Source organism: Sylvia atricapilla, chromosome 3 (assembly GCF_009819655.1).
Source record: "Sylvia atricapilla isolate bSylAtr1 chromosome 3, bSylAtr1.pri, whole genome shotgun sequence".
NCBI lineage: Eukaryota > Metazoa > Chordata > Aves > Passeriformes > Sylviidae > Sylvia > Sylvia atricapilla.
This window is the reverse complement of record NC_089142.1, coordinates 5,423,533-5,445,164: the sequence shown is the minus strand read 5'-3', so window position 1 is coordinate 5,445,164 and position 21,632 is coordinate 5,423,533. Positions and strand designations below refer to the sequence as shown.

At 42.0% G+C, this 21,632-nt stretch overlaps 2 protein-coding genes across 2 annotated transcripts in view; both read left to right on the top strand.

The window, feature by feature from the left end:
• CLIC5 (chloride intracellular channel 5) overlaps window positions 1–4,287 on the top strand; it is a 50,790-nt gene extending 46,503 nt beyond the window's left edge. Inside the window, exons 5-6 of the mRNA XM_066314690.1 lie at window positions 1,101–1,282; window positions 3,585–4,287. Of these exons, the coding sequence (XP_066170787.1) occupies window positions 1,101–1,282; window positions 3,585–3,752 (350 nt within the window). The 3' untranslated portion in view covers window positions 3,753–4,287. The remainder of the gene's footprint in view (window positions 1–1,100; window positions 1,283–3,584) is intronic.
• CYP39A1 (cytochrome P450 family 39 subfamily A member 1) overlaps window positions 1–21,632 on the top strand; it is a 349,396-nt gene that overhangs the window by 216,794 nt on the left and 110,970 nt on the right. The gene's annotated exons all lie outside the window — the stretch shown is intronic.

The following is a 21,632-nucleotide window of genomic DNA, read 5'->3' as shown; positions in this document are numbered from 1 at the left end:
CAGGTATAAATCACTGCAGGTAATTTTCACCAGCTGAAATTCTGGCCTTAAGCCCATGAGTCATGTTGTTATTTTTTCACATTGTAAATTCTTGCTCTTTCTTATTTATGTTGCTTTAGCACTTTGGGGCGCTTGTGGGGGACCAGGACTCCATCATGCTTTTCACCCTTCAAACAGAAACATTAAAGATGCTTCTTTGTCCTGAGTGTTTGCAGTTTAAGTAATGCACAAACATGCACAGAGTTATCCAGCTTTTTGTAAGTGCATTATTGCAAGTAAGCTTTTCTATTGTCCTTACAGTGAAGCGTAAGAACACGAATTCCTTGCCTGGGTGAAATATTTGCACTCTGCTGTAGATGTCTAGGTGGCATTTGAAGACTGGAATTTGTTGGAGCAAGCAGCAGTGTGGGACATGATCTTTAGTAACTGAACTAAGAAGTCTAGAGTCTTTCCATTTTGAGACTATTTGAAATCCTTCAAAAAGAGCATTTGAATCTGAGTTAAACAGGAATTTTAACACTGGCTAATAACTCATCTCTTGTGCAGCATATCTTTCAGCTCTGTGGAGCTCTGGTTAGCACCTTTGGAATTACTGCTATTGCCTTTAATTACTCTGCAAGGGTGTTGAAAGAAGTAAAAGTAAGACTTGATAGAGCTGAAGTAATTCTAGAAAATTCTGCTTCATTGCAGTCACACATGGCTGGTTAGAAAAATGAAGGAGTGGTGTAAAGGGTTCCAGTTCCTGTGTGATGGTGTATAACAGACCAGAAGAATATCATAGGAAATATGTGGTTTTTTGGTGTATCATCTTGACAAGTTGTTTTTTCCTTTTGTGATCTCTTTCACTGCTTCTTGTTGTTTGTCAGGAGAAGACATGGTACAGCAAGGTCCCTGTGTCTCTTTTCCCACTGCAGGATGAGTTTATCCTCAGGCACGTGTGCTTTGCTGGGCTACTTTGCCATTGGAGCACAAATTAACAACAAAGAAATTGGTTCTTGGCTTTTTTTCTAGACACTACCATAGCCATTGTCAATAAGCATTTATAAACAATTCTTATCCTGCCCTAATAATTTATTCTTTGGGGGTTTTTTTTGGAAAAGCTCTTGAAAGGGGCTTGGTGAAGGCTCTGAAGAAGCTGGATGACTACCTGAGAACTCCCCTGCCAGAGGAGATTGATGCAGACAGCACTGAAGAGGAGAAAGTGTCTAAACGCAAGTTTCTGGATGGAGATGACCTGACACTTGCTGACTGCAACCTTCTGCCCAAACTCCATGTTGTCAAGGTAAAAGATGTCATGAGATGGTCAAAAAAGCCTTATCTGACATGATGTGCCTTGCTCTGACAGCTGAGTGCCAAAACCAGTGGAGTTTTCATATATTATATTTTTATAATATTTTATAATATATATTTCATATGTATTTCATATATATTTCAGCAGAGAGTTCTTAAGGCCTAGAGGAGCAGTTTGAAACACACTTTTGCTCTTCAGTGTTTCCTACTGGTTAAATAAAGGAACTTTATGCTTCGTTCATGGGAAAACTGTCCCATCACTTATTAGTGGTGAAGACAGTACTAAGTTCTAGGTGTCTTTTCTCTTTATTTTCACCCTTCTGCAAGTAGCAGCAGTCTTTCGTATTAATTAGTTCCTAATGCCCTTAAGAAACATGCCAAAACTTTAGTCAGTTCCCACCCATTTGTAACTTAAGAACAGCAGTCCATCTCTTTGGGGAATATTTATTCCATCTGGTATTTCATACAGAGAAGTTAACAAATCAAAGTCATTGCCGAGGTCCAGGATTTAAGATGTACTATGGTTGCTGGTATAGTGCAAATCATGTACATCATCTTGACTTCTAAATGTTGCATTTATTTAATTTATCAGATGACATGTTACTTTAGAATAACGCAAGTACCTGGCAGACCTTGGCAAGCGAGCTAGGAATTAATGCCAAGTCATGCGTCTAATTTGGCTCTGTGTGCCAAAACATAAACTGAGCCTGGGAGCTGACTGCACACATGCAAAAAGAAAAAAGAAAAAAAAAAAAAAAAAAGCACATAAGTCACTAGGTAAGAAATGTGATAATATCCTCACAGGTTTAGCACTTATTCTGGCTCTTCTTCATTGGTGATGTTGGAGTCAGACAACACAAAATGAATGTGTGGCCCCTCACTGGTTCTTGTCTCCTAGGGATAAAATCAAAGATGTAAAAGGAGAATTAAATTTTTTCTCAGACAAGCATAGCCATAGCATATTGCCTGAAAAGCATTTAACAGATAGAAGAAAAAGGTATATTATTTTTTCATTTGATGGAAGATGTGTGCTGGAAATTTTGAAGATGTTGACTTAAGTTGCCCAGCAGGTTTGATCTTCTCCATATGCGTGTGAAGCATCATGGAAGGAAAGAATGCTTAATTAAATGCAGTTTAGGACAGGATCTGGACTTGTATATACCAAATGGATCCTCATAATAAAAACAAATCACAGTCATTTCTGAGAACATGACTGTCCTAAGAAATCTGAGATGGAAAACAGCTCTACCATGTGCTTTAAAAATAAAGGATAACTCGGTGGCACATATGTATGCAATTTATGCCCAGGAACAATTTTATACTGTCAGAAAAATTAGAGATTGGAAGAACTCATTAAATTAGCTAATCCATCCCTTCCTATGAGATAGTTCACTCTGTCACCACGAGCTTATTCTATATGGTATATTCCTACAAGGAAACTGAAATATCCCAATCCAGCAAGGTACTTAATCAACCAACTAGCTTTAAGTACAGATTAATCCCATTGACTTCAATGGGACTGTACAGGTGCTTAAAATTAAGTATGCAGTTAACTATTTTCCTGAATAAGGGCCTGAGTGTTTTTAGAAATCGAAAATTTGCCTTGATAGACAATTTCCTAGTCTAACAAGTCTTGAAATAACCATTTTCTTTCTCAGTTTATCCCAGTGCTCCTGTTTCTAATATATGCTAAGTCATCTTGGTTTCCTAATCATGGTACCCATACCACCCTGAAATTTTCCTTTTCATGAACACAGATACAGCCTTCCAACAGCTGTAGGTCATTATATCCACTGACACAATTTGCCACACAAAATATATTACATATATTAAAAATATAGTACCATCTATAAAAAATAATGTTAAATATAATAATTAATATGAAAATAGATTATAATCATTACTTATGCCTTTCTCTTAAATCTGTCTTGCTTTTTATGATTCAGTCCCTTCTTATGTGGTGTCTCAGCTTTAAGTGAGGTACTTAAGACTTGTAAAAAAAAACCCCAAACCCCAATATGGTAAAATCGATGAACTTCAGGTACCATAAAAATTGAAATTTAGTGGCAGAAGCCAGGTTGTAGCTTTAGAGTGTCCTTAGGCCAAGCAGCAGCCTTGCAAGATAGGGGACAACCAGCAGTCATTTCTCAGGCTTTTCTATGATAAATCCCTGATTCTCCAAACATTCCTCTCATTTGCTATTAATTACATGACAGGGGAGAGCAAGAATCTCCCCAAGAAGAAGATACATCCCCTGTGAGATGCTTTTTACAGGTGCTTTATCTTTGCTTTAGATTGTTGCAAAGAAATACCGCAACTTCGAGTTCCCGGCGGAGATGACGGGGCTGTGGCGGTACCTGAAGAACGCGTACACCAGGGATGAGTTCACCAACACCTGTGCAGCAGACAAGGAAATCGAGCAAGCCTATGCAGATGTGGCCAAGAGGCTCAGCAAGTCCTAACTGCCCCCAGCCATGGCTCAGTATCCCCTTTTACGGACTCTGCTCCTTGTTGCCTTAAGATGTACTTCATTCTTATGCTGTCTGGTTGGCATCTTTATGTCTTTGCCTGTTCCAAGTGTATTGGGCAGGGACAAATCTGCCTCTCCCTGGAGAAAAGAGAAGGCAGCTGTAGTGGGGGGGAGGGAGGTGGGCACTCTTTGAAGTCTAACCCAAGATCTGGCTCAACTAGTATTATTTGCAATCAGTATTGGAAATGAGTCCACTTGACTAGTTCCTTGTTCTGTGTTGGGGGTACACCATGACCTGTATTCTTTAGAGTTTTAAAAATAGCTGAAATTTCAGGTAGGAGAGTTAGGAACACACAGAACTGGTTCCTCTCTAGGTTATCTCAAGGACACTTTTTCTCTCAGTTCTATTAAGATCCTTGAGGCATGAACAAAATACAAGTGAGAGAGAGGGTAAAAATAAGAGTTTGACCCTAAAGCAGAAATGCTCTTAGCAGTTATATTTAAATAAACTCTCTGAATGCATCTTCTGTCTTAGCAGGCCCAGGAGTTTATAGGGTATTTATTTTTAACTTGGCGCAAGAGGGGGAAGCCTGAGTGAATATGTCAGACTTGCAGATGCTACTCTGCATAAAATTTGCATGGTGTTGTTGGATCCGAATGTTTAAAGCAAAAGAGAGTGAAAGAGCAATTGAGCAGGCAGCCCTTGGAAGAGCAGGGCCTGTGCCAAAATGCCCAGTGGATCTGCTGGTTGGTAGAGACAGACAGACACAGCAATAACAGGGGCAGCAGATTGACTCCAGCACCCACAGAGGGAATTGGCACAGCAAGCCAAACCACGTAGGATATTGTCGTCTTGGCTGTATGGCTTCCAGTTCCTTTTTAATTGCTATCTTGGGAAACTTGGATCAGCAGTGGGAAGCTGTCGCTGCACACGGATTCCAGGCAGGGGAAGTGCTTTTGTCGCCTTGGGCTCCAGATGGGTCACTTTCAAGCGCTCATCATCTCACCCCAGGAGGAGTTTGCTGTGACAGCCTCAAAGAGGGCAGGCTGGCACAGTGAGGGGCACATTTCCAGCCAGGAATTCAGCAAGTGTGCTAGCAGAAATCCATGCATGATGCCTCAATCCCACTCATCCAGACTTTACCCGTCCAGGTTCCACAATTCTAAATTGGGATTTTTTTTTTATTTTATTTTATTTTATTTTTTTTTTTTTTTAGGTCTAAAAGAGATTATTTGGCTCTCTCTGCAGTGCCTGCCTGGTACATCTGCTTTAAACTGGTAATTATTTGCACATTTCTTCAGCAAATTCAGAATGACAGCTCTCTCACTTGAAACTCATGTGCTCCAGTACGTACAGGAGAGCACATGGTTCAACGGGTTTCAGTTTTTGGAGGGACTTATTGCTGTTTTAAGAGATAAAATAAAGCTGAGCTGCAACCTGATGTGGCTTCTCTTCTGATCAGAGCTGCTAAAGCTGTACTGATTTGAGGGGAACCCCAAGCTGGTGCACTGTGACCAAGGGGAACCTCACAGCAGATATGTTTGCAGCCAGGGAGCTGGGAGAGTGGAACAACATCGAAAGCTATGCTCTGCCGTGTTGTGCTGGTGACAATCTGAAACCATCCTTTTGCTTTAGTGGGATAATTCCACTTTTCACACTAACCCAGCCGGGAGCTGAGTGTTGCTCATTGACTGAAGAGAGTTTGTGGTTGACTATTGTTTCACATGCAATGGTCAATTTGTTCTGAACTTTCAAAACCTTGGAAGAAAAACTATGAACTCCCAAGTCTTCTCCTAGAATGGGCTATTTTAGCAGTGGCTAGACTGGAGGGCAAGGGTTTACACTTTTTAAAATACTGCTGAGAAATCAGCTGGCTCAGAGAACACTAATAGCAGCCAGAAAAATCTGATGAGATTAGAAGTAATATCAGATTAGATTTAATAACATGCACCAGCACATGTGGCTTGTTAAAAACATTTCTTCATGAGATTGGAATTATTGTGATATTCTTTTCTTTTCTTTTTAAAAATTCTGCCAATTATTTATTTATTTATTTATTTATCTTAATTGACTCGATCCTTTCTGTCGTTCTGGTTTTCGCTTTCACTTGGCACTTGGGTCAGGATGGCTCGGTCAGTTTAGAAAAGTGTTATTAGCAAAGCTCTGCAAGTTTGTTCCTAGAGAGAAGTCTTCTATCTGATCAATGGTCCTGGGGATTTTTTTACTCTCAGTATGATCCTGTCAATCAACAGAAACTACGTTTTTCTCAGTTGCTTTCCCCAGGTTTGCACTTCAGTCAGTAGCTTTCCTTAGTCACAGTTGCTGTGAGTATTTGAATAAAAGATGCAGAAGCAGATGCAGATTCTTGCTCTCTGCTTATTATATATATGTCCTAAAAGAAGACATGCAGCATGTCCAAACATGCAGCAGATCTCAGGCAGGTGAACCAGGATCTGCCCTGATTTCCATCTCAGAATCTTCACCATTTTGCTCGATCTCATAGTTCTGAAATTCTTTTATATGTTTGTCTCTGTTTTTCATAGAAGAGGGCCAAATCACAATCAGTTGATTTCAGTGACCTCAAATTGCATCTGTTTTAAAAATATTATGTTTAAAATTGGTTAGGCTTAAATAAAAAAGAAAATTATCTATAAATGCAATGAGCTTTTTTAAGATGATTTGCATGTTCTTAAAAACTTTTTAAGATTTCATAATAAAGTCTTAAAGTCCTTAGGTTAATTTCCTTTCAATTAATTGCGAAAAAAATAAATCCTTAAATATCTTCATTTTTCATACAGTATTCTAAAATTCCTAGATAAACTTATAATGATGGATATGAGAAATTAGAGCAAAATGGAGCAGTTTTCAGCTATAGTGTTGGTTCTGCCTGAATTCAAGTCTCACTCTGCATCCTAACTTTGCATTTTAATCATAACTCTGTTATAGGCTGATCCAAGATCATGGACAGGTTCAGGCATTCCCTGACCTTTGTTTGGGTTTGAAATCCAAACTCATGTTTTCAGTTCTGTAACTTTCACTCACCTTTGTGCCTCTTGGCTTTATCCATTGCCAGAAGCAGGAAACACTGGAAATCCTACATAGAAAAGTGTTTTGCTAAGATTTTGAGCTCAGTTCTCAAGGCTCAGGATCCATCACCAACGAGATTTTAAAGGGCTCCAGACTCTTTTAGGCAAAGTATTTTTGGTGACCTTCCATTGTATTTAGAATTATAAGTAATAAATATTAATCATACAGGATTGTATATCTACATTGGCAAGGCAGCATTTCTGAAAAGAATCTAAATGACAAGACAGACATTGTAGATTTACAATAACTTTGTTCATAAATTTTTTTGCAAGATGTAAAGAAAGACATAGTGCAGAGAGGGAAGAAGCCAACAATGTGGATTTAATCATCTACATTTCAGAAATGCAGACCAAATGTCTGTGAAGATGTCCATTTCATCCAAACATTTCTTAGATATTTATTTCAAAGCTCCCTGCTCAGTCAATCCAACACTCCATTCATATTGGAACGAATATTGATTTTTCTTCTATTAGCAGTGGAATGGGAGCTCTTGAGGATCCCATAGATTAGTTACCCTTATTCTCTGGTAAAACTGTTTGAATTGCCAAGAGGTCTTTTGCAGCACAGGTAGGACTAAAGAATATCTGTTTAAAGTCTATTTAAATCGGGCCTTCTGAGAAACCTTTTTTCCTATAGAAATCACATAATGATATTGCTTTGTCAGGTCTAGTGTAGAATATACTCCTCTGTAGGTTACTCCTCTGGTTGCATCAGCTGAAAAGCCACTGCCAGGGCAAGTGACAGTCTATAGCACAAATTCCTACGAGAAAGTTCAGCTGAATTGCATGTAGCATTTATTTAAAATATATATTTATTTTATTTTTACCCTAAACAATTTTCTCCCTCTCTTATCTGTGCTCAAATTCAGCTCCAAGTTAGCCATAACCATTTCCTCAGTGAATAAGTAGCAGGATTCTCGTGGATGGGCACAGGGAAAACTGTTTTAGTGTAGCACTTTCATCTGGTGGGATGGAGCCCCCTGTCTGCATCACCTAAGTTTGGCTGATTAGCTGAGTTGAAAGTATTGCAAAAATGTAGCCAGTGGAAATCACACTCCTGTAAAACCAGAAGCACATGGAAGCATTATTTTTAAAAAAAAATTAATTGGTATTTTAAAGAAAAAAATAACCCCTAAGTCTTCTGTCCTCCATGTGTATTCTTTAAAGGAAATTTGCCTTTGTTTATTACTTTTCTAAATGTATTCATTACTGTTGAATTGTTTTTGATATTAAGAAATATTTTTCCACTAAGATTTTGCCTCTTTGCTGAATCTTTCATCTCTTCATTACTTTTGATGTCTGCAATGACTTAGTAGTTCCAGAGGAGGCAGGAAAGCTGTGAGGTTTATACTTGTTGAGAAGTTGAAGGAGGTAATGATATTTTTTTTCTTTTTTTTTTTTTTTTTTGAGAAAACAGCATTGAAATAATTTTTAAAATTGTGTCTTTTCATCTGGGAAACTTTAACCAAGAGTGATGGACTGTTTAGTCTGGACTGTGGATTTCAGCACAGACATGAGCAAGGCAGCATGTTGCAGGAGGCTTTGCCTAGGGTTTTCTCTCAGGTAGTAGACATGTTCCCTCTGAGCCACAAGTTTTCCATTTCTTCCTTTCAGGAGGGCTGTGCTGGTTTGGACACTGAACTACCACAGCCCTCTCAGTGCTCAGCAGTGAAAAGAGGAGTCCTGTCCCCTTTTCTCCCCTTCCAGCTCATGTGCAAGGAAAAAGAGAGCGTTAAGCTGCTTTATTTCCTTGTCCCACATTCTGAACAGCACTTGGCCTCAGGAAAGCTCAGAAACCCCATCCAGTGCTGTTTTCCAAAGCTTGATATGTCCATTTTTTAACAGCAGGACTCAGCAGGCTCTCGGGGACCGCAGCAATCATCTTATTCCCCCGTTGACCCAAGTCCTTCCCCTTTCACCATTCACTGGAGAGATGCTAATCCTGAAAACACTCCCGAGGATGCATTTGAACGTGGTGTATTTGAGCTGTGCTCATCGGCTAAGCAGCTCTGAATGGTGGCATTGTCACAGCTCAGCGGGTCGTGCCTCCGCTGCCAGGGGACCCACCACACGCCGGAGGAGCAGAAACTGCTCCACCAGTGATGGTGCAACCACGATGAAAGGTTTGAGGGCCACCTTTCCTCCTGCCTGGCTCCCTGGCTGAAGTGTCAGAGCTCGGCTGGAGCCGTGATCCAGCGCTAATGAGCATTTCTAGCTTGCAGCATGTGAATAGGGACTACTGAAGTGTTTAATGTTAAACATGTGCTTGCTTGCCTGCCTGCCTGGAGAGGGGCCTAAAAGCCATGACAGAAAAGCCTGTATTAATGAAGGGCATTATTAGTCTCTTCCCTTTGAAATCTGGTGGCAGAATTCCCAGTGGGGGAATTCCCAATAGGAATTCCCAGTAAAGCCAAAGGTGGCATAATCACGAAGATGTTTCGAGGGCAGAGAGAAGAGGGAGTGCTCAGGGAGAAAAGGAGGCAGCAGTGCTATAAAGGTTCTTAGTACAGCAGAAGGACACCAGGTGTAACTGCAGGGACACGAGCAGTGCTGCCAGGCTCTGTTCTGCTCCCCTGGCGGGTTCAGAGTGCAGCAGGGACCAGGCTGTGCTGGCAGTGTAGTACCAAGGCATGTTCCACTGGATCTCCAACCACACTCCCTATGGTGGTATCCCACCGCACAACGATGCCTCCACTGTGTCTGCCTCACTCTTATTATGAAGTGGCTTGTCTAAAGAAAGTTAAGAAGGGTGGGGGAATTTTTTTTTTTTAATGTGTACATGGAGTAAAAACAATCCAAACATGCTTTAATGGTTCTCAACATGATACTGTCAATTCTCACCACAGGGTGGAATTTGTTGGTGGAAATTAAATTAAATTAAATTAAAACAGAAAAGCTTGGCTATTGCTAATGGGTACTACTGGGAGCCCTAAAAGCAGTTTGCAGCGTAGAACCATAACAGGAGTGAACATCCTTTAATTCCCAGAATTGCTTGGGTTTCACAGGGTCATTTTAGCCTATTCTGCTGCACTGCTGAGAAGTTGCTCTTTCCCTGTCTCTCTAGGTCTATAAACTCTAAAGAATTTGGGAAATGGCTATGGGCATAAAATTGGTATTTTTCTTTTTCACTTTTTTTTTTTTTTTTTTTTTTTTTTTTTTTTTTTTTTTTTTTTTTCCCTCCATTAAATTAACTACTTTAGTTTGGAAGTAAGCAATAAGTAAGCAGAATTTGCAAACAGCAGATTTCTCTACTCTTTCATTAGGAAAGTTTTTAAGAGCTTTCAGGAAATGAGACGTTATCCCGAGCTTTGGGAATAAACAGTGGTATAAAATACAAATGTAGGTGGGATTCTGAATAAATTCTTGAAGCAGAAAGATTGCAGTTTGCTTTTAGGAGCATGCTTAGGAGTGTATGAACAGAATATTCCAGATACTGCAATAGGGGCTTCAGTTCTAGTTTCTGGTTTGAGTCTTTGTGACTTGTGTTTGGGTTTGTGTGGTTTTTTTTTTTAAATTACCTATTGTACAGCATAAAAACTATATATACATATACATATGTATATTCAGAGTATTTATCTGCATTATTTAATTCAATAATGCTGTGAAGTTTGTTGGGGTGGAAAGTGGCATAAAGAGGAAAACTTACACTTTTGAAACAGCACTATTATTTCTGTGTCTTTGATTTGGTTCCCACTGGAATAAACAAGAACCACACCATTAGTTGTGTGGAAGCAGGATCTCAACTTCACAGACCCCGAAGGTTTGGCAGTCCCTTGGAGGGCAAGGTAATTTGCTGTTTAGCAATCTGAGCCTTGCAGTGGGCACAGTGCGTTTTGAAGGCGGTCAGAGCCGTCCTTGGGTGAGGGAGTGATGCTTGCAAAGGACCCCAGTGAATCCCCTGCTGTTTTAAAATGCGATTAAGCCATCATGAGATGTGGACTGGCTAACCCCAAACCAGACACATTCGCCTGCAGCGCAGCCGCTAAATTGGTCTGACATCAGGAACCGCAGCGAAGGAGCTTGGCCTCAGAAGTGAGTCAAAGCAGCATCTTTGTCACCAGTCATTTTCTATTTATAATGACACAGATCTATTTTATAATCACGGGGAGGCACAACAGGAGTGTGCTTTGTTCTGCCTAAATCGCATTTCTCGTGCGGGTGCGTTTAAACACAGCCCTTGGCCCCTTGCCCCACACCACACACACCCAGGGCGGGCAGTTCTGGCACAACAATGCACACCCTGTCGTGCTTGAATGCTCAAAGCCTACAGTGCTGGAGCAATAAACTCCTGCTAAATGGCATAAAAATGTTCCCTTAAGTGCACCGAGCTGCCCCGCTGCTGCCTCACTTCTCATTTCCAATGCTCTTCTGTTTCTAAGCCTCGTGTTTCAAAGAAACCAGGAGTATGTTGTGTTGTTTAGTGATGGGAATTGCTGGGCATTGTTAACTGTAAGAATTTGGGGTGAAAAACCCCATTCTTCAACCCACGCCTCTTTCCTAGTGCAAGCCTGACAGCTTTAACTCCTGACTGTGTTTTCAGAGGCTATGAACGAATTCCCAACAGCTGCTTGGTTTGGTTCCTGGAGAACGAGTCCTCATCTGTGCTATGGTGGTAACCCTCCTTTGCTCCCATTTTTATTTTTTTTTTTTTAAATGAAGGGTCCTGCTGTGTATTTCCTAGAAAACTACGATCTTGTGATCAATAGATTTATTTTTGTAACCTGTTTTCAGTTCTAAAGCCTGAAGATCAAAACCAAGTTGCATAGTAAGTAAGATTCGGAGGTGAGCAGAAGTGTTTTTTTCCCCTCCCAAGCCTACTGGGTTTCAAATCCTAACTCATTTAAAGCACTGCTTACTTTGAGGAGGTCTGAGGTTGAAAAGGAGGAAGGGGAGCCCACTGAGAGAGGATAGCAGGAACCAGTCTGGAAGTCTTAAGAGATACATGGACAAGTTTCCTATCAGTGTGTGAGCAAACTGTGCAGAGACCTGCATGGCCCAAATGGACCCACAGTTGCTTAAAACCTGCACTGATACTCAAAGGCAAAGTTTGGGCAGTGAACCATGACGTGATGATCAGACACCATACCTCTTCAGGGCATTACACAGGCAAAAAAAAAGAGCTTATTTAAAAGGACACTCAAATTTTTAGCTACTGGTCAAGACCGGCGTTCACATGACTGGATTTTCTCCTCCAAAATGTCATTAATTCCAGAAATGGCCAATGGCTTCAGAGCTCCCACCTGAAGTACTGGGCTAAAAGCAAGATCAGAAATTCATATGGAGAAATCAGCAATTACCTTTAAACTCAGACCTGGTAAGCTTCAAAGAAAAGCAATTTATTTGCAAACAGTTATAGTGTCTGACAGTAAAAAGTGACTGTGTATCACGAGGTTTCCATCAGATAAGAAAGCAAGCCAGGATCCCTTTGCATACTTGTGTTTTTCAGTCAAGGAACATCCTCTATTAATGTGCAATTTTAGATTAGACTGCAACCTTTTGAGGTAGGAGCTATGTACTTGTTCTCTGCATGTGCAGCTCTTTACATGACACAACTTTGATTAGGGCCTTCGTGTGCTGCTCTAACCCTCATAATCTGTAATAAAAATATAATTAAAATGTCATTGCAGTTCACCTTTAATATTATGATTGTGAGATTGTACTCTATCAACTGTGAATAAAACAATGTCCTTTTTGTATAATAGGTAGTATATTTTATTATTGAAGAAATAGTTAATTTTAATTTTTAAACACAAAATGTATTTGCTCATTGTTTCATTTAAAGCTTTTGAATATGTAAGCAAATATTTCTTTTGTATCCTTCAAACGAGTATGTGTTAAATGAAGAAACCCACCTTCCTGAAACGGAGCTGTTTATAATTATATTCCAAGAGTGACTAACACCTTATAATTTGAATAAAAGTGGTTTATTTTCTCATTGGTTTATTGCTGAACTTTTGTTTAATTCTGTTTTTTGTTTTTTTGTTTTTTTTTTTTTTTTTAATGCGCAACTTTTCTTTGCCTGCAAAAACCAAAAGTGTGCTCAGAGCTTGAATACAGCTATAGTCATCTCTTACTCTAAGATTGGGATATGAGAACGTGGGGTTATAATACATATATAAAATAATGGAAGGAGTGAAATGGGGTGTGAACATTCGCTATTTCTCAAATCAGAGGTTATGTGTTCCTAATGAAACAATCAAACAGCAAGTTTAAAGCAATCAGAAAGGAAAGCCTTTTTACACAGTGTGTAATTACATTTTGGAGCCCTTTACTGGATGGTGCTGTGCAGATGAAAATGAGTATGGGGCTCAACTTCCTGAAGAACAGATCTGTAAGTGTTGTTAAACATAAAACTTTGAAAGCAGTGTCCAAGTCAAGAAGTCTTGAAATACCAGGACTGGGAGAAAATCCATGAGGAGGTAGGCTTCTATTTGCCTCATTTTTTATATTGTTTCTGCTGTGAGAGATTAGACACAGCCACAGCAGGGCTGGGTGCCTTGGCTCCAGGATGTCCTTTCTGGGATTACAATACATAAATGTGAAGGATTGTAAATTGAATTCCAGCACAGAACTTTGAATTTAGCTTCCCAAAAGTAAACCAGTTCCAGGGGTGCTTTAGATACAGAAGCTCAGAACTTCTCTCATAGCAAATGACAGGGAATCACATTCCATCTGAAACAAGAGTTCATCATCCAACAGCTGCAGCTGGAGAATAATAAGCAGGATTTCTCTGAATTTACATATCAATTTCTCTTCTGGTCCCAAAGATTGTACAAAATGGGTCCGTCTCTCTAGTCCTGCATTGCTCTGGTACCACACCTCATTTGATGTTGTGTGTGATATCAAAATGGGCATCTGTTTCAAATTCTCCAGACCCAAGGTGGTAAGTGCCAGCCTAATATTTCTGCTCCATCTAGTGCTGAAATACCATTTCACTTGTCCAGCCCTGTACAACTCCGGGGCCTTGGTTGATTGCTTTAGGACTAAGCCCTGAATGTGCAAACACCCAGGTGCACTTTCATAGCAGATACGATCTTTCCCTTTCTCTACAGTTGTGGAAGCATGAAAGGAAACCAGGGAATCTGAAAAACCCACCATCAGATGTAGCGAAGAATTAATAAATACTTTTTTTTGTTTTGTTTTGTTTTTGGTTTTGTTTTTGTTTTTTTGTTTTCTTAATTTGTAGTCAGTCCTGAATGGAAGTTCAGCTTTGCTGTTCAATCACTCAGCTACTGAGGGTTGCTATGCACTGCTGTGGCTTATGAGGGACACTGCTGTGCATTTTCTTATAGAAACACACGCCTTGCACAGCTCCATCATGTCACTGTCATGCCAGACCTACAGGTATGAGGCTTCTCCATCTTGATGAGCTTCTCTGACAGGGCTCAGTACTGAATAATTCACAGAGGGCTGCCAGAAGCCCTGACCCCTGAGGTTTGACCTATTGACCATACACAAAAAATGTTCAACACTGATGGTTTTTTTAGTGTTTATTTAATTAAAAATTATTCCCTATAGCTCTGTCCCCTCTCATTGTACAAACAAACCTAACACTGGTCTCAGGCTCTCTGGACACTGGTCTAGGTGATGTTTGACAGTAGCAAAACTGAGTGCGTCAGATCCATTAGGCGCTGTGTAAAATAAGTGGTTTCTGTGCATAAGTGATTATGATTGCAGATCTGAATGATGAAAAATGGGGTGAGTAACAACCTGGATCACTTATCACTTTTCCTGTCTTTATTTTATCATTCCTTATGCATTTACTCTGAGCAAAGCCAAGGCTTTCCCCTTCCCACAGCAATGTCTCACTGCTGCTGGTCATTTTTTTGGTCATTCAGTCTGAAAATTCTCTTCTACCCAGGTAATCGCTCTCTCTGATGGGGATTTGTACTGCTGTCTCGCCCTGCTTGCCATGTAAAAAACAGAGCCCTTGATGGGCTCCACAGAGCTGCTGGCACCTCTTCCTTCAGCAACGGAGTGGGGGGAAGCTTTGTCAAAGAGGGTTTAGTTTGGGTTTTCTTTTTTATCTGAATACCTGACGTAACACTCCACACGTCCTGCTCGACATGCTGCAATCAGTCCAGTCTGCGCCAGGCAAGAGTTTAGACATTTCAGGTGTCATCCATCCTTCATATTTCATGCATGCCTTTCCTTTCATGAGCCCAGCAGATGCCTTTAATTGCCAGCCTTCGCTTCTTGGCTTTCCAAGGAGCAGCAGAGGAACTATGGAGTCCCTCTGGCGAAGGATGAAACGAAGGGGCCCAGCAGTGTTATGACATTTTCTTGCACTGAGTTGGCTTTGGGAAGAATGGCCTCTTTCCTCCCTTTAGATAAGCACAGAAATCTTAAGCAGATGCTTGCAAAACATCAAAAAAATATATACTTGAAAAAAAATAAATATAGGCTATACCCACATGCCCCATAATCTGGCCAATATTCAGCCACTGCTGACAGGATCTAGCTTTTCTCTGGAGGAGCCTGGAGGAAAAGGAAAACCCGCAGTCTGGTCATTCCTCAGCAGGACTGGAACTGGCTCCTCCACCATCCCAGAGCCCAGCACGGCCATGCCAGTGGCTGGTGGCCAATTTCCAACCCGCCTTGTTGTTCAGCAGCCAGAGGGAAATGCAACCCTTCTCTCTTGGGTGTTGTGTGTACACCCCAGGGACTCTAATCTGCTTGAGTTTCCCCCTGAATCAGCATTGCAGAATGCAAAGGGGAATTTAATGCCATAGGGAAGAAGGTGCAGCAGTTTGGAAAGTCTAAACTGCCAAAAACAAGAAGAAAGGATGTTTTCTTTAGTGCATATGTAAGCCTTGTAACCCTTATGCTCCTGAATTTTAGAGCAGAAATAATAGAGGGGATTTCTTCTGGTTGCCTTGCACTGAAAGCCACAGATTTTGGGAAAAGCTGGATGGAAGTGCATTCATTGGGAAGTGTGAGAAAGAATTTATTGCAAGAAGTCCCCCTTCCCTCAACCTTTTGTTAAAACAACATTAAAGAGCATTATTGGTGCCAAGGGAAGGACTTTGAAGAACCTGCTGGAGTTCAGGTCGCCCATGTAATCCTCAGCCAAGTCCTGGTGTGGACGGGTTGTGGTACCAGCTTTCATCAGCTCATGCACCACATCCTGCGCAGCCCGTCAGTGCCCCGAACGAATGATGCAATTTGTTTTCTTGGCACAGAGTGGTGCTGGGCCTTCTTTATTCCTTATTGCTCAGCCTGTTAGGAAACTCTTTAAAACAGTCACGGTATCATGTGCTTTCTGCACCAGCGTTGTTTGTGACTGCTTCACAAACATTCATCAGATCACATCTTGTGTCCCCAAGGGGCACAGGATGATGTTTCACAGCGTGGGAACCAAGACTGAAAACTTCAGAGATGAATTTTCACTTCAGATGCTCCGTTTCACCTATTAAAGATGTGATTTTTGCCCAGTGCTGTGATTTCAGGGCACTGCTGTACAATAAACTCAGTGCACTGGGATCACTCCCAACCTCTGGGACAAACTGGTACCAGCTGTCTCCTGTCCATACTGGCTTACCCTCCTAAACTGAATAGCTGCCTGCAAAATGGCTTGTTAGAAACACCCCCTGGACAAATGAGCTTCCAGCTGGTTTCAAAGGTTAGTTTGGGAGGGTACTAGATGGCCTGAGCCAAGATACACATGCATATCAATATATTTATTTATAAAATGTATAAATTTATATACATATATCCACTAAGTAGTAAAGGCAGGTATTTGGGTTATGGTTCCAAGTGCAGCTGTGAGTGATCAGAAGCTCCTGCCTCAACTGCTGCCTCAGGTCCCAGTGCCACCATGAAGCTTGCATTTAAAAAGTAGCAGATTTGGGGCAGGTGAGCAGTATTTGATCTTTCCTAACTTTGTAGTGACTTTGCAATTATAGTGATGTTTTACTGTAGCTTTGCTTGGTACAATGTTTTGTACACATATTCACACCTATCTATACATGCACATGCATACATACACAGTGACATCCTTCCCTCTGAGCAGCATTTTAGTTCTGGGTTTTCCCTTATCATCCTTCATGATGGCAGAAAATCAGTGCAGCTGGGATTTGAGCTGCCACAGGACCAGCTGGCTTGGGCACCACGTCTCTGCTGAATCCCAAGTCCTCAGAAGGTTATTTATCACACCACAGCCAGAGTTGTGTGCTTGCCTGCTCTGCTGGGAATATTCCCCATCCCTTGCCACTGGCATGATTCGCCAGGGAGAGCCCCACAGATGTTGGAGCCAGTTGGATGCTTTGCTCTGCAACCAGCTCTCATATTTGTGGTGTATAGGGTAAAATCTTTATTCATAAAGCAGCAGCTTTAGCTTTTCATTGTCAGTGTGGATGTTGAACTAATCAGAAAGGGGAGCAGGGGAAGGGTGGGGACAGGAAAAGAGGAGTTTGTGGGAACATAACAATGTTAAAGAAAAAATCTCTGCTTGCTGTCAGTTAAGTCTCTCCATTAGTTACCTCTACTATTATGGATTCATTTTAAGATCCAGACTTCAATATACATAACTTTAAATCACTAACATCCTTCATGGCTCTGTGATTTGCTGGTTCCATATGTAGCCTCTTGGCCCATTCTGTTGGCACAGGTTCAACTCTTGTTCTTCCTTTGGGTTACGGTTTCCTCACTTTGATGGGGGGGGTTGGGAGGGGAAGAAGAGGGAGAGAGCAAGAAAGGGATGGTGAGACAGAGGGCAAGTGATGGTAGAGAGAGAAGGGATGGGAGGAAAGGAGAGGAGCAAAAGGAAAAGTAAAAATAATACAGAGAGAGAGAAATAGCTTAAAATAACTCAGAAAAAGTACAGCAGAGTGGTGGAAAGAGCAGAAAGAGGAAAACAATGAGAGATGTTGTCATGAGCAGCTATCCCCACCCTGCTGCTTGTAGCAGTGCTGGGATGCTGTGGAGTGGGAGGAGAGAGCTGACGCAGCCTTTCCCCAGCTCCTGGAGTGGCAATGCCATCCTGCCCCTCATCCCAGTGCCAGGCTGCCCCTTGTCCCCTCATGAGCAGGGTCAGTCTCTGCCTAAACTTTATAATTAAGCTCGCTGAGATTTTGCTTAGGGTCTGGGCTGACAGCTGTATTGAATTTTGGTTTATTGTGTGATTTATCAGGGCCGTCGAAGGGCGTTTGGATGATTTAGTGCTGCAAAAATACCTTGGAATGCAATGCACAGCAATATCTGCATTATTAATAACAATAATAATAAAGATAAATGTCCCTCCTCAGAGCTTTCGATGGCTGTGCCACTCAATTTAACATTTTAACAGTGGCATGTGGCCTCTCCATGGCACCTGGTAGCGTCTGATGGATTTGAGCAGGCAAAGAAAAGGTTATTTGTCAAACACTCAGCCTCAGCTGTACAGTATTTTGAAAGCTCCAGGTCGGAGCAGCCTGAGCTGCATTCCTGTCCCTGACATCCAGTGAGACTGAACTTTGTCATGTTATTAAGCTGTCAGCAGTGCTGGGGTGTTATTTGGATTTCTGGTGGGAACTCCTTGCACATGCTTGGGGTGCTCTAGTGGGATTATATCAACACCATTGTAAAACACACACAAATGAGCTGTGCTGTAATTACCACATGAAGACCTCACTTGGCTGGGTTAATCAGCAGAGAATGGAAATACCAGATAAAACACAAATGGCCCACCAAGATGCTTATTCCAGTGGCAACAATGCCATTGTTTCTTAGGAGACCAGCTTGATTCTGAGGCTCCTCTGGCAGCCAAACCACTGACTGCTCATCTGTGCCATGGAGAAGCAACATGGAGCTCTGCTCCATCCTCTCCACCAGCACCTGACAGACCAGCAGGACCAGGGCTAGGGAGAGTAGAGGGACCACAGTATTTACAGACATAATAAATATCTGTGATATTGTTGATTAGAAAACAAGTTTTCTCTACACCCTTGTACCAGTTCCACCCCGAGATCTGCTTTGCATGAGAGTCCTGTGCCCACCAGGTAGAACAGAGGCTGCTTTCTCTCCACCCCTCCCCATGATGCTCTCTGAAGTGGAAGGGGCAATTATGGCTTTATCAGTTCCAGCTGCCTGTCAGGAAAGGGAAGGCTTGGGAAAAGCAGCTGTCTGGGGTGGCTTGTTATGTTGGTCACCATTCAAAAAAATCACATTTTAATGTATTTTTATGATTTGCTTTTTGGGGAGAGACACAAGCTGAATTAAATTGGACTGCATTTCTCAGGGCCACAAGTCACAGTGGCCAGGTGGGACCTCAGTGACACCAACCACCCTGGGCAGTGCAGAGGGCAGAGACCCTCCTTCACAAACCCTCTGTTCTCTGCCCAGTACATTAGTCTTGTTTTACCTACAGAGCCCCTGGGGGCTGTGGCCAACACCATGGAGGTTGGTTTGCAAATACTGAACTGCTGGGAAATGTCCTTGTCCCAAGTACTGGCTACAACTTCCACAACTCTCTCCATGGGCGAAGGGTTGTCTGAGCACTCCTTAATTCAATGATTGTGTAATCCAGGGTAGTTTGATGAGCAGTGAGACCCTGCCTGGCTCTGTCAGGAGGTGATGGCAGAGCATTTGGTCAATCCCTTCCTCTGAAAAACTACAGGAAAGCATAAGGGATGGTGACAAATCCTCAATAGGTAATGCCAGCAAGCTTTGAAAGAAGTTTTCCACAAAGCCTGACATCCTGTCATTGTAATAGCAATAAAATAATGAAAATATATGACACCATATGCAAATAATATAGTACGTTCTTGAAGCCATTCTGCTACTCCCATGAATTTGCAATCCAAATGAAATGATGATTTCATACTGGAGCCTCCATTTGCAGAGAGAGGATTGTCCAGAGATGTTCACTCATTAAATGGTCAGATTAATTGTTCATCTCCCAGACACTATATGAAGAACAGGACCATCAGTCCCTTCCCATTCCTGGCTCACAGGAGGATTTTCTTCTCCACAGAAAGGAAGAGGAGAGGAACAAGTGGTGGCTGTGGCAAGGCAAACCCAGGGACAGTGGGTTAGGGAGACAGAGTCAAAGAGAATGATGTTTCCTTAGGGCCTTTTTGGCATCTACAGGAAAAAAATAGCCAGACCATGCTCTGAAAACTTCCTCTCTGAGTCTCCAAGTGCTCCATTGTTTCTGGGAACATTGTAGGACACCAGACACTGAATAACCATGAAAATCTCATTATCATTTCTTCTTTCCTGCTGTTTGCCACGTCTCCTTTTGCCATGTTCCCTTTCAGCTCTTGACTTCCCATCTCATGCAGAGGGTTGAGGTTTGCCCCATGCATTGGGGCTAAATAATGCAATTGCTAAATAATACTGACCAAGAAGCCCTTACCCCTTCAGTGCCACCACCACTGCAGCAGCCTGTGGTGGTTTAGCCCCAGCCAGCCACTGAGCACCATGCAGGCATTTGCTCAATCCCCCAGTGGGGTGGGGGAGAGAATCAGAAGGGTGAAAGTGAGAAAACTTGTGAGAAAAAGACAGTTTAATTGATACAGCAAACCCCATGCATACAAACAAAACAAACCAAGGAATTCACTAACCACTTCCCCATGGGCAGGCAGGTGTTCAGCCATCCCAGGAAACCAGGCCTCCATCACATGTAACAGTGACTTGAGAAGAAAAATGCCATCATTCCAAATACCCTCCCTTCCTTCTTTCTTCTGAAAAATAATGCCTTATGATCTGGGATATCCCTTGGTGTCAGTTGGGGTCAGCTGTCTGAGCTGTGTCCCCTCACAATTCCTTGTGTACCCCCAGTCTCCTCACTGGTGGGATGGGGTGAGGAGCAGAAAAGGCCTTGGTGTTGTGTGAGCCCTGCCCAGCAAGAACAAAAACAGCCCAGTGCTTTCAGCACTGTTTCCAGCACCCAAAACACAGCCCCATCCCAGCTACTGTGAAGAAAATTAACTCTATCCCAGCCCAAACCAACACACAGCCAAAGGGATGGACATCACAGGTCTGCTCCTCTCCTGCTCTTATCTGCTCTGTAACAAGGCCAGGGAAATCCTGGTGTCTTCCCTGAGCATGGTCCATCACCTGCAGAGACCAAGTGAGGAACCTCTTGCTGCACAGGTGACTTGAACGCCTCAAGGAACATCTAAGTGCTATAATCACTTTCCAAAAATTTGAATTCACAGCTCACAGATCTTCTGTTTGTGGCTCTCAGTTAAAGGATCTTCTGAGCAATGTGTATCCCAGATGAAAAATATTTTTCAGCCCAAAGGAAATTCTCACTAAAAAATGTAATCCTGTCAAAATTTTCCAAATAAAATTTCTGGTTTGGATGCACAAGCAAAACCCCACCAAAGCAGTTAATCTTCATTTACCAACCAGGATACTGAAGTTAAGTATCTCACTGAAATTCAACATTTGGAAATTAAATTACATTTTTAAATGAAATAGCATCTCAAAAGGAATTGTTCCTCCCAGGGCACCAAAATGGGCTATGTTTGGTTGATAGTCATTGTCACTTGCTTGCTTTACTCATTTACTTTTCTCTGGCATGTGGACTGGGTGAACATCTTCATTTGTGTCTCAGCAATAATGTGTCCAGCATGACCAGGAAAGTGACTGTCCCTCTGTGCTGGGAGTGGTGAGACCACACCTTGAATCCTGGGTTCAGTTTTGGGCAACTCATGACAAGAAAGACATTGAGGGGCTGGAGCATGTCCAGAGAAGGGAATGGAGCTGGGGAAGGGTCTGGAGCACAAGTCTGAGGAGGAGCAGCTGAGGGAGCTGGGGGGGCTCAGCCTGGAGAAAAGGAGGCTCAGGAGAAACCTTC